This window comes from Momordica charantia, assembly GCF_013281855.1.
Source record: "Momordica charantia cultivar OHB3-1 chromosome 2 unlocalized genomic scaffold, Mcharantia_2.0 BLBB01000002.1, whole genome shotgun sequence".
In the NCBI taxonomy this organism is placed as follows: Eukaryota; Viridiplantae; Streptophyta; class Magnoliopsida; order Cucurbitales; family Cucurbitaceae; genus Momordica; species Momordica charantia.
This window is the reverse complement of record NW_028275160.1, coordinates 10,412,141-10,425,864: the sequence shown is the minus strand read 5'-3', so window position 1 is coordinate 10,425,864 and position 13,724 is coordinate 10,412,141. Positions and strand designations below refer to the sequence as shown.

The 13,724-nt window shown below is 31.5% G+C and overlaps 1 protein-coding gene across 2 annotated transcripts; it reads left to right on the top strand.

The window, feature by feature from the left end:
- Positions 1-10,279: 10,279 nt before the first annotated feature.
- Positions 10,280-13,288, top strand: LOC111022596 (patatin-like protein 2). Of its 2 annotated transcripts, XM_022299765.2 has the most exons (6): positions 10,283-10,499; positions 10,642-10,823; positions 10,925-11,111; positions 11,197-11,358; positions 11,880-12,188; positions 12,914-13,288. In XM_022299765.2, the coding sequence occupies exons 1-6, from the start codon at positions 10,386-10,388 to the stop codon at positions 13,133-13,135; spliced, it is 1,176 nt and encodes a 391-aa protein (XP_022155457.1). In that variant the 5' UTR covers positions 10,283-10,385; the 3' UTR covers positions 13,136-13,288. The 2 variants fall into 2 exon arrangements, with proteins under 2 accessions (XP_087977229.1, XP_022155457.1); XM_088121103.1 differs by lacking the exon at positions 11,880-12,188 and having other exon boundaries at positions 10,280-10,499.
- The last annotated feature ends 436 nt before the right edge of the window (positions 13,289-13,724 follow it).

Genomic DNA, 13,724 nt, shown 5'->3' with positions numbered 1-13,724 from the left:
AATGATTAAAAAATACTTTTATCTATGTTTCTGAAGGAGAAAAAAAAAACTGAAAACACAAACAAGAAATAATAAAGTTAATTTTGTTGTTTCTAAAATTTCTACGCAATTTTGGAAAACTAGCAAACATATGTATTTTTCAAAAATGAGAAATAAGAACCAACAAACAAGGAATTTTAGGGTCCGTTTGGGGATTTTTTTTAATGATGCTAATTTTAAAACTTATTCCAAATATATGACACTTCCCAACCTATTTCAAAAAATAATAATGTTTGGAAAATAGCAGGTCGTTGACGAGTAACACTAACAGGCGACCTGCTGTGCAAACATGGCACTTACAAAGCAAGTTTAGTTTTTAATTGCGTGGTGCGCCATATGATTCTTTTTTTTTAACACCTAACAGGCCCTCTCTTCAAGAAACATCCGATTAGGTTTATTAATTTTTTTTTACTTCTTTCTTTGGTTATTTGCAATATTTATTATTTAATTTATTTTAAATATATTAAATATTTAAGGTTTAATTTGGCCAATAGCTATACTTTAATTAGAAAATAGTATTTTTAATTATTAGAGAATAAATAGTTAATTTATCAATACTAAATTAGAGAATAATATTTGACATATAAATAAAGTATTAATTAATATTTAAAATTTACAACTGATTAACCAAAATTAGGCATTAGAGTCTATCAATTTATCTAATGTGTCCCACATGGGGGAGGTTGTTGATGACGATGTGGTTGTCGACGACGAGCTCTCGGTGCCTCTGGTGTTTGTTTACTAAGAATCGGTATCATAATCATAGGCGTGGATGAGCCAGCATAATCATGTGTCTGTGTAAAAGGTGGAATGTCATCAACATTATGATATATAACTTCAGGTTCAGGAATGTTAGGCTCATTTGGAGCATCCTGCTCTAATTGATGACGTCCTATACGCTTGAGGCCGTGAGTAAGTGTATGTACTCTATACAGCTTATGAAGCCTTTGAAGATGTCTCCTACCAGTGGTATACAAGCTATTAATATCTTCTAACGATGAGAGGATACTAATTTGTTCAAAACACGCAACCTACGTACAAAAGAATTAAAATAAATATATATTTAAATTCTAATAGTTTATAAAGCCAAATTAAAAAACATATCGTAGCACCAAAATATGCTTCTTCTTGAATGATATAACGTTTAGTAATTGACATATACCAACTCATGTATTTGGGATCGCAATCACCATCATCATCCACTGGATGATTAATAGTAAATATAATATCTACGCAGGCGCCACTTGGCCACATAAGGTGTCATATGGTCCTGCCATGCCCGGTGCCGAAGGTCTATGTCATGTATCTTCGAGTCCCAACTAGTCTGAAATTGGTTGTTTCATACCAAACTGCCTTGTAACTTTTGTTGGGTTTTATGCCATAAACTCGTGGTTTGTAAACATAAAACAGATATTTATTTAATAAAGTTGTTATTGATGTTTCTTTTAGAATTGCATTAACCCAAATCCAATAAACTAACATCCGAGGTTATGTCATGTAACTGGAATAGTATATATTATATATACAACGTATATATTTGATATATAGTGTATATATTTACAATATATATTCGATATACAGGTGGATAATGTTCCAATAATAACCTAAAGAGTTCATAGTATCTATACTATATAAAATGAGGCTATGGAGGAGAATTTTTCTCTACCAGTTTTGCCCTTAATTTTTTAATATATATCAATTTTGCCCTTTAAACTTCGAGAGGATGCAATTGGTCGAAGTGTCTATTGATCCAATATGCATGTCTTATGCATGTCTATTTTGCCTTTCAGATTTATATGAGATCCGATTATTTGGATATTTTTTAATATATACCAAATTTGCCCTTTAAACTTCGAGGGGATGCGATCGGTCGTGGTGTCTATTGATCTAATAGACATGTCTTATACATATCTATTTTGCCTTTCAGATTTCTATGAGATCCGATTATTTGGATCAAGGTGTCTATTGAGAGAATCGATGTGATCAAGACTGAAGAGTTGTGCCTAGTTGCATATTGGTGTGATGGAGATTAGAAAATTGTGTCACACATCCTTTCACACATTAAAATGAGAAGTTAATACAATAGAAATTCAACTCTTCAACAAAGTGATGCGTCTATTCATATACAGGTGCAATTGCAATTGAAACCATTTATAAAGGGAAAGAAAACTAAAATGATCATACATAAAAATTGTGTCTGTTCTTTTTTCTTTCGTCAAGAATGTATATGAAAGTTTTTTACTTTGACCAAATAATTCATTGATATTTAGTTTGAATGTTCGTATCTATTATAAATATGACTTTCTTAATTGATGTTGGTTTTAACTACTCTTAGAATCTGTTTATTTATTGTTTACATCTTTTTCGTTATTTTTTTAAAATATTTTTTTATTAATTAACTTGGGTTTCTAAACATGATAGTTTTGATTAATAATTTGTGTAATGTGATCACATTTAGGTGTAATTGGTCCTAAAACCAACAAAACAAGAGAAGATCAAATCATCTTCTAGAAGAAAAATCACTCAAAGTCCAAGATCTTATCATATTCTTAAAGGAAAATCAACAAAAATTGGAGGTCCTACCAATTTCACGAAAAAAAAAATCAACAAGAACACGAGATTATATGAAAAGTAAGTCTTCAATCATTTGTATTCTTTAATTTCTTTTTATGAAATTTTATAATTTATCTTTATAATTCATTTTTTTTCCTTCTATTATCTTCAACAACCTCCTCATTTTTTTCATACCAACAAGTTTCGATTTTTCTTTTAATTTCAAACTAACTTATTATTTGATCTATATTGAATTTTTTTTTCATTTTAAATCATATGTATATTTCTAGATTTTAAAAGATATTAATTCTACAACAATGTCACTGTGTCAAACATTTTTTAGAAAATTTTCGTGCATATGATTTATTTTTCTTAAAATTTGAAATGATAAAATTTTATAGTATCAGTATTTTTTTCTAAATTTGTTTAATATCTTATTTTCTTTGACTAGATAAAATATTACTAACAATTTTAAAATATAATAGACAATAATTTATGAAAACAAGCCGTAAAAAGAAATTACATTTTTTTAATAAAGATCTCCCACAAAAAATATCTTGAATAAATAAAAGAAATTACATACTTCACTTTTTTAATACAATAATTACCTATTTATTCATACATGACTATTCCACGATTCGCATAATTCACATTTTTTTTAATTTATAACTTTTTTTATATCAATCATGCAGTATATTACTATTTTAAAATGAAGATTAATTCGAATTTTAGTATCAACTATTAACATGAAAAAATTTCTTCGAAAAAAGGTATGACGTTATACATATATATGAACTTACACTTTAATTATCTATGATGTGTTTTTATTATTTTCTAAATTTTATGACAAATATTTAATAGTTAAGCATTAATAAAAAGTATATTCATTCAAATATGAAATCACCAAAAATTGTATTCTAAAAATGTTAACCCACGTGCAATGCACGTGAATCTAACTAGTATGGATAAGGTTGGATACCTTATCCTGGTAATACTATGGATACGACCCACTTTGTAATAGTTACAAATTACTTGATCCAGGTTGTTCGTATGGAGACATGCAAGTGAGGGTATCCTATACAATGAGTTTGTATAAGACCAGACCATGAAATAATTAATTTTTAGCTGTAACACCATTAGCTAATAGATTAATATTTCAATGGGATGATCCTGTAACTCTATCTCAATCTTGAGTGAATTATGGACTCCTGCCTGTTAGAGCTCGTCCTTTAATTTGCGAGTCGCCGACTCAATATTCCAACCATTTTGGGGACGAGACCGAGTGGGGAGCTGGGAACATAACTACACAAAATGAAATTCACTCATTCCCGACTTTAGGGTAAGTAGATGAGTGTTCTCTTAAGTGCTGACTTTGGAACTTGAACAAAGGGGTCCTACCGTCTCACTGGCCTGAGAGAGACTTCTATTTAATGGTCAGACCATAAACAAGTTGTTCATTAGAAGATCAGTGATACTTAAGGTGAAAGATGTAACTCAAGGGTAAAACGGTAGTTTGACCCAACTGAAGTTACGAATACTCATGAATGATTGACTAACTGCTAATGGTCAAAATCCGTGGACGCAAAATATTCTACAGCGAGAAGAGTGCAGCTGTGGGGTCTTTAATGGAGTGATTGACAGTTAACGATTAGTTAACGAATGTTGATTAATATAGTTAATAAGTTTAATAGCCAAAAAAGGATTTTTTGTGTATAATCAATTAATCTCGTATCGTTGGAGCTTCTGATCTGTAGGTCTATTAGGTTCCCTTGCTAACTCTAAGAACATTTAGTCTTGAAAAGAATTTGAATTGTTCAAATTTATTAAAGTTAATTAAAGTTAATTGTATGAGATGTAATGTATGTTTACGTTATGATATGAAGTTAATTTTGAATTGGATTAAAAATTATGAGAGATGAATATATGAATTTGATTCTAATATGATTGATTAATTTAAATTTAATTTAATTTAATTAATGAGTTATGTTAATTTGGTTAAATTAAATTAGATTTAATTTAATTAAATTAATAATTCTTTTTTGTAATTAATTAAATTTGATTTTGTTAATGGTTAATTAAATTGATTTAATTAAACCAATTATTTAATTTACTTGTTAAATTAAATAAAAGAAACACAAGATTAAAAAAAAAAGTTTCACTCCCCACCATTATTACTTCCCCCTTGCCATCCCTTCCTTATAGAAGGGAGATTCTCCCATTTTGTTGTTGACATTGTTTTTGAGTTTGCAAATTCTAAAACAAAGCCTCTCTCTCAATTTCTCAATCTCCCTCTCAATTTAAAAAGGTTTTCCCACAAATTGAGTTCTTAACATCCAGAGGATAGCGAGGAAGACGTTTTGGTAGTGTTGATCTATGATGAATAGCGATCTTCAAAAGTATATTCTACTTTCCTTTTTATAATACTTTTGTCTTTTCTTTTTTTTTTTTATTTCTAAAACAAAATCAAAGCACAAGCGTTCACGCGCTTCCGCTGCGAAATTCGATCCCTTCAACTCTATCCGGCTGATGCCACTCAATGTAAAAAAATGAGTGGACTTACTTTGTACCATAACTTATGTCCATTGCTAAGTAATCTAGTAGGGATGCAAATTTCTTATTGTATGGTTCCCAAATCATTTGAAATGTTAATGTAAAAATATCATATCAAAAGTCAATCAACTTATATTTATAATTTTAAACATTTAAACACATACCGATCCCGGTGTCAGGAGATCCAACATGTATATATACTGAACCAATACATGTGTCGATAATTCGATGACACAAAATTGATCTCTTCACTTACAATAATACTTTAAGTTTGTAAAGTTGTGACTATATTAAAAGAATTAAGGTTATGACACAGTGAAATAGTTAGATTGACGTACTGTGCAGGTAATGATCGTCCCACAAACTCATGTTTCGTGATGTGGCAACGAGATGGAGCCATGCTTGGGAACTGATCCCAAGTCCATACTTGAAGAAGTATGATCGGACCAGCAATGTCTTGCGAATCAGACCGACATGCCTTGCATAAATGTCGATACAACCATGTCAAGCATGTTCTTCCCCAACTGAATCGTCCAGCAATCTCAAAATTAGCTAACAACGGAAGGAACATCAAGTGGACCAAGTTATTAGACTTATCGTGAATAGGATACCACCGATAAGTATCAAAATGTAAGCACGAGCATATCCAGCAATGGTTTTCTTGTCAGAATTGTGATCTAAGTTGCAGAACTAAGAAGCTAACCATTGTAAACTAAGTTTAGATATTTTATGTGTGAGTCATCTGGAGTCGCATCAAGTAATACTTGGCAGGTGGCTTTCCAATCATAATGTACAGTCTCTGTAATGGCTCACCATCTACTGGTAACCAAGCTGCACCGCTACGTCTTAGAGAGTTATAGTGCATTCACCGTTAGGTATGTGGGAAAGTATGAGTCTCCGACCTCCACCGCTCTACAAGCGTAGTGATCAAGTGCCAATCTAATTGAATAAATCCAAGTTTGACAAATCCATAAAAGTCGGAAGCACGAAGTGCTGGCTCAATCAAGGGATGCGGTGGAATGGTGCGATAAAATACCGCCTCTCTTCGCCGTTAGTACAACTCCTCGTTACACTAACTTTCCCAAACTAGTTCTGATCGATGGTGAACTTGACAATACAACACTAATTGATCTATCGAACCTGGGTTTAGCTTCATAGTTATTACCATAAGCTATGTCATTATGTGGAATAAGATCCATGATATGAAATCACTATGTCATGCATTGAAAATTTAAATGAAATGAAATCATAATGTCATCATTGAATATTTAAATAAAATGAAATCATAATGTCATCATTGAAAATTTAAACAAAAAGATAAAATATTACAATGACATAAAGATAAAATATTACAATAACAAAAAAAGTACAATCTACTACGACGACGCTTCCCTCTGTCTTGAAGGACAACTTCTTTGATTGTGACCAATTTGGTTATAAAACCCGCATCTTTGTTAGACACTAGGTTCTCTCCAATCCATCTCATTATGAATATGAGAACTTCTTGGTTCAAATTGATGAGCGTAGCGTGCAACATAATCTGCAAGTTTTTAACAATCATTGACATAATCCTTGTAGTTTACGTTTATATGGGAGCAAACTGCCATGAAATGACTACATGAGATGTAAAATGATTGCCACTTGTTGAATGTACATGAACATTCATTCGCATTGAATCTCACTATTGGTATGTTTCCTCATTTTGAATTATAGTAGTGAATTCCTGTCTTCACATAAAACACACCAACAACCCGATCATATATCTCTACCGTGTGTTTGGTGGATCTCATCGCCCATTTAAGAAGTTTATCGTAAGCATACGTGTTTGAAGACATATGATCATAAGCATACTCGCATTTAAGAAGCAAGTCATAGAAAGTATTAATAATGAACTAAAGATTACCTTGTATACTTTTCATTTCTCGTTAAAGCATTTCTTGCTTCTTCCATTCTCATCTCGAAGTACTTAACACATCTTAAAAATGTAAGTTGTACTAATGCAGTGATAGGTAACATACGAGCTCCCTTCAGGACCCCATTAATATACTCTGAAAGATTGGTAATCATCCACCCATATCTGTACCCACCATCACGTGATTATGTCCACTTTTCAATTCCAATATTGTGGAAGAAACTCATGCCGGTGCTATTCATTGAATTAATCTCTTCAGCACACTTGTTGTACTTTCGAATTTGGGAATGAGAACCAGCACGATAGACCAGATTTTTCAATTTCTTACTCTTGTATTTTTTATTGAAGTTGCTCACAACATGTCGTAAGCAAAATATGTGATGAGATTTAGATCCTATCCAACCATTATCTGGATTATTAACGGCTGATTTAATATCCTCATGTCAGTTAGATATCAAATATGTCTCTTCATGCGTAACAATCTTTCGTAGTTTTTTAAAAAACCAGCGACTCTCCTCATCAACAATGGCAAAAGCAAGTGGCAGCAAATGTCCATTGGAATCAACCATCTATTTGAAGTATAGGTTGAAACTTTTTAAAAGCTACAATACAATGACTGAATGGCCAAAAGACGGAATGAAGAATGACATGACTTGACTTCCCATAATCCTTGACTTTCTAGTCAATAAGCATTCCTAGGTTCATGTGCTTCATCATGTACATCCACTTCCCACACAATATGTTGCACTATTTGTTTATCTTTGCATCTGAACCTCTCGTACAACAAATCATGTTCTATAGCCACTGGTTCAACGATCAAACCCATGTTCTGTAGTACTATTCATGATGTTCATTCTCAAGTCATTGAACATGTTTGTAGAGATATTATGCTCATGACCCTCAAAATCCAATTGATCAAACACATCATATGTTGCAGTTCTCAACATACAAAACTATTTTCAGCAGGTACGTCTATATCCTCATCCACATTGTCACTTGGAGGAACAATTGGTTCAGGCTCACGGTCAAGGCATTGGCTCTCGTTGAGACATTGACTAGGTGTGTCATTGACTATGTTTCTAACACATACAAATAATTCCACCATCTGTGGGGAGGGCAATGCAATTGAGAACATTAGCACTAATGCATAGTGGTTCGAAATTGGATTAGGAATGAACTTAGTTGATCTTGAAGGTGTGAGAGTAGGGTGTCTATAAATTATTTTTAATTAATTGCCGCATACATCTATGTTCATGATAATCCAACCATGTCAACAAAATGTCCAAACTCAATACCACTAAACCTCCACATGGTGATCGATCATATTCAACTTCATTTACACCTTCCAACATACAACCATTCATATACAAAACAATTGACAAACATTTGGTTGTCATATTTTATCATAGAATAGAACAAACAAAAGTTAAATTTTGTAACTAAATCTAATTACACAAATAAATTAAAAAGTTTTAGTTAACTAATTAATAATGATAAATTCTAATTACCAATTAATTACATTAGTTAAAAAGATCTAAATCTAACTTTGTTCAAATATGTATACACTAATTAATTCTAAATTTATTAATGTTATGTAATTTATTTATCAATTTAATGTAATTATTTTAAATCTTTTATAATTAACATATAATAAAAAATAAAAACAACAAAATAAACATGGAGAAAAACATAAAACTCGCCTATAAAAAAAACATAAAACTGTAAATCAATCTACTAGATCATAAAACGACAAAAATGATCCATGTAACATATATACATATATACTAAAAAACAAAACTAATTATTAACTAAAAAAAAACATGGTCCTGAAAAAAAAAATCAATAAATAAATAAGAAAAAAAACTAACCTTTTCTGTGACAAGTGGTCAAAAAACTAGTTATAGTTGATGCAAGTGGTCCTAGAACCACAAGAATTGTATTGTAAAACAAAATTATTGCAAAAGTTAACTAAAAATACAAAAAAATAATACTTACCAATGCAGGCGATGGTGGCGGCCGGAGGGAAGCAGTGTTGATCAGCGGCCGGAGGGAAGCATCGGTGATCAACGGTGATTGGTGCGGTGAATGGAAGGATGGGGCAGATCGGGAGAGAAAGAGAAACAAAAACGCAATGGGGCCGGTGCTGTTTTTTTTAAAACCCTATTCCTGAAGAGACGACCAAGGCGCCAGTTGTCATCCATGCCATATGGGTCGTCTCTTGGTTTAAAGAAAAAAAAAATCCGCATAGAGACGACATGCTACGTATTTAAAAAAAATAAAAAGAATTGCGTGGTGCGCGACACAATTAAAAACTAAACTTGGTTGTCTCTCAAATAGACGACTAATAATTTTGATTCAAAAAAAAAAAATTGAAGCTCCACGTTGCAAGAGACGACCTCTTAGTGCCACTTCATAGGTCGCCTAGACCACTTGCTATTTTCCAAACATTATTTTTTAAAATAGTTTGGGAAGTGACAATATATTTAGAATAAGTTTTAAAATTAGTATTATTGAAAAAAAAAATCTGTCTGGTAATGTTTCCATTTCTTGTTTCTGTTTTCTAATTTTATTTAGAAATCTAAGTATTTTACAATTATTTATGTTTCTTATTTCTCATTTTCTAAAAACATTATAGAAACTTGGGAAACAACCAAAACAAGTTTCTTGTTTCTTGTTCCCGTTCCTAATTTTTTCCAACATAAATAAATATTTTTTTTATCATCTTTTAATATAATGATCTTAGGGTCATGCAATTCTTTATTAAACAGACCGTTTCTAATTAATTTGTTCCAACATAAATAAATATTTTGTTTTATCATCCTTTAATATATTGGTCTTGGGGTCATGCAATTATATTTTTTTTTATTAAACAGAAACAAGAAACAAGAAACGAAAATGTTATCAAACAGACTATTATTTTTTTCTCCTCTTCTCCCCTATCAGAAGTGTAATAAAAATAATAACAATAATAACAATCTTGACGGTGGTCATTTCAAAATTGAATTTACTTCCAAAATTTAAAATTTGGTGGAAGAGTCAAATTTGGAAGGGAAATGGAGTTTTAAATGAAGTTGGTGATAAGATCAACAATTTGATCACGTGAAAAACATAAATAAAACCAGGGGAAGGTACTACCTAATTTCCATGGCCATGGCCCATATATACGTACGTTCTTATTCATTTTGAAAGCTGAGTTTTTTCCATTATAAAACCCCATTTTCATAAGCTTAATCTTCCACACTCCCAAAACTTCTCAATTGCAAACCAAACCAAACCAAACCAAACATATTCTTCAATCTAAATCTCCTTAATTCTCTCTTACAAATCAAACATGCCGGCCGATTTTCGGAAGGGCAAGATGGTAACAATTTTGGGTATCGATGGCGGTGGCATTCGAGGCATTATTCCCGGAACTATTCTCGCTTTTCTCGAGTCTAAGCTTCAGGTATTAGTCATTAGTTATGCATACGAAGTTCAAATAATCTACCAAGAGTGGGTTTGAGTACATGCATGAGAATAATCGATTTTATCACAATGTTTGATTATATGCATGTATTTTCTTTTTTGTGGGTGTTCTGCTCCGACAGGAATTGGATGGTCCAGATGTTAGAATTGCAGATTACTTTGACATAATTGCTGGAACAAGTACAGGTGGTTTAGTCACGTCTATGCTTACAGCTCCCAATAAAAATAATCGACCTTTATATGCTGCAAAAGATCTCACCCGCTTCTATTTAGAACATGCTCCAAAGATCTTCCCACAGAGGAAGTTAGTTTCTCGCTCTCCTATGACTCCATTTCCAAACTTTTAACATTATGGTTTCATTTATTGAATTGGTTTTTTTTTTTATCTTTTTATTTTGCAACTAGTTATTTGTTAAGTTCGGTGGTGAATTTATTTGGGCAAGTTATGGGTCCCAAGTACAATGGCAAATACTTGAGGTCATTGATAAATGATCTGCTTGGAGATATAACACTTAAGCAAACGTTAACCGAGGTTGTTATTCCAGCTTTTGACATCAAGCTTCTTCAACCAGTAATTTTCAACACAATCGAGGTATGAATTTTTATTATTAATTACTACTTGATACTGAAAGTATTTATGATTTTCTTATCAATGAACTAATAAGGTAAAAGTTTAGGCAAAGTTGCTCGAGTTAAAGAATCCAAGATTGGCAGATGTTTGCATTAGTACCTCTGCCGCACCAACATATTTACCTGGTCATGAATTTCAAACTAAAGACTCCAAAGGAAATACTCATAATTATGATATGGTTGATGGTGGAGTTGCAGCCAACAATCCAGTAAGCTACTCCTCTCTCATTAGTAATAGTATATTTTAGGTTTGTTTGATTTTTCTTTTTTTTTTTTTAATTTAATTCCTATTATTTAAAAAGTATCATTTTAGCCTCTTACGTTTTAATAATTTTCAATTTAGCCTCCCACATTATTGATGAATATAAAAAGTGGCCGATAATAAATTTACCCAACATAATATTCAGTGAACTAGCAAAAAAAGAAGAAAAAAGTCATCTAAAGAATAAAATTCCAAATTTCTACTAATTTCATAGAAATTTGGAGGAATTAGAAACTTTACTCAAATAGATGACCTTTTTCCTTGTTAAAATTTACGCAAACTTCACTAAATCTGATGTTAGGTAGGGTTATCATCACCTAATTTTAACATTTATCAACGACGAGAAACTAAATTGAAAAGTATAAAATCATGAGACTACATTCAAAATTTTTAAACAATAGAGACTAAATTGAAAACATATCCGAACACGACCGATTACTAACATTTTGGGTTTAAATGGATATCTAGACATTAGCTGCCATGAGTCATATGACAAAAGAGATCAGCCTAATGAGACGAGGAATGGAGTATTTTAAGATCAAACCCATGGAAACAAAAAAGATGTTGGTCCTTTCTTTAGGAACTGGTGCCCCTAAAAATGATGGCAAGTATAGTGTATCCAAGTCTTCTAAATGGGGTATGCTTGGTTGGATCTACAACGGCGGAGCAACACCTATAGTTGACATTTTCAGCGATGCGAGTGGTGATATGGTCGACTATCATATTTCTAGCATCTTCCAAGCTTCAAATTGTAACAAAAATTATCTTCGTATTCAGGTATTTATTTTTACTAGCATTATTTGTATTTAACTTTGTATACAATTTCATCATTAAACCGCATGATGACCACCTACCTTAGGAACTAGTAATTCCTATGTGCTTCCAAGCACCAAATGTTGTAGGGTCAGGTGGTAGCTCCGTGAGATTAGTCGAGGTGTGCGTAAGTTGGCCCGAACACTCATAGATATAAAAAGAAAAAATCATTATTATTTTTTACTTCACCTTTCTAAAAACACTTTGAAATTTTGTAAATAAAAAATGTATTTTTTGAATAAATTTTTGGTTAAATTACAAGTTTTTTACGGTTGTACCTTTTTTTAGTACTTCAAGGTTGTGTGTCTAACAGGTTGACTTTAAAGAAATGTCCAATAGATCTCTATACTATCAATTTTGTGCTATAATAGATTCCTTAACCTACTCGCTATTTTTTTAATAGTCATGAATATATTGGACACATAACAAGTCGTGAATTTTAAAATAGCAAATAAGTCAGGAACATATTAGACATAATATTGGCAGTTTAAAGACCTATTAACCTATTACATACAACATTAAGAATTCAGAGACTTATTAGATACAATTAAAAGTTTAGATACCTATTAGACTATTGTTAAAGTCCAATGATCTATTAGACATAATTCTAAAAGTTCATGACAAAAACTTTAATTCAACCGAAACTACTTTTATAAGAAGATCTGATGTATGATTATGGATATGTACAGGATGACACATTGACTGGCGACGTATCATCCGTAGATATTTCGACCAAAGCGAATTTACAGAAGCTTATAGACGTGGGGGAGAGTTTGCTAAAGAAACCATTGTCAAGGGTAAATTTGGAATCTGGAAAGTTTGAGCCAGTTAATGAAGGTACCAATGAAGAAGCCCTTATTGAATTTGCTAAAATGTTATCAGAAGAGAGAAAGCTACGATTGAGCCCTTAGGCCTTAAAAGTCAATTTACTTGCTTGGAATTTTACCATTTTATCCTTATGATATGAATAAGTTTGTGTTTATACTTCAATATTTGTGTACAATAAATGGTACAAGAACTCAATTTTATCCCCATTAATAATAATCTAGGATTGTTCAATAGAATCTTGATCTTTGAAATTGACTACTAAAATATGTCTTATGATCCCAAGTCTTTTAGTTTTTTTTTTTTTTTTCCTTCAATTTGGTATATAATCTTTGGAAATTTATGTTGCGACTAAAAAAACAAAACCAAAATTAAAACTAAAACACATGCACTGCACATGTAAAATATTATAAAGATTAAGTTGTCCATTCATAAAATATCTAATATTAATTAATTTCACTCGTTAAAAGTGCCATAGTAAGAGAGTCAAAATATGATGATTTTTTCAAACACAAAAATAAAATTTATAACTGAAGAGCATTTTTTTTATAAAGGAATTTAAGAGTGGCATATACATACACACATATATACATAGACACGAAGTTTAGACTCTGAGAAAAAAGGCCAAAATGTTCTCCATCAATATTTTTACCAAATCTAACTTCCCAATTTCTC

Coding starts and splice junctions, on each gene's coding strand:
- LOC111022596 (XM_022299765.2), top strand. CDS start 10,386: ATGCCGGCCGATTTTCGGAAGGGCAAGATGGTAACAATTTTGGGTATC. Junction 10,500..10,641: donor TTCTCGAGTCTAAGCTTCAG/GTATTAGTCATT, acceptor CTGCTCCGACAG/GAATTGGATGGTCCAGATGT. Junction 10,824..10,924: donor AAGATCTTCCCACAGAGGAA/GTTAGTTTCTCG, acceptor TTTTGCAACTAG/TTATTTGTTAAGTTCGGTGG.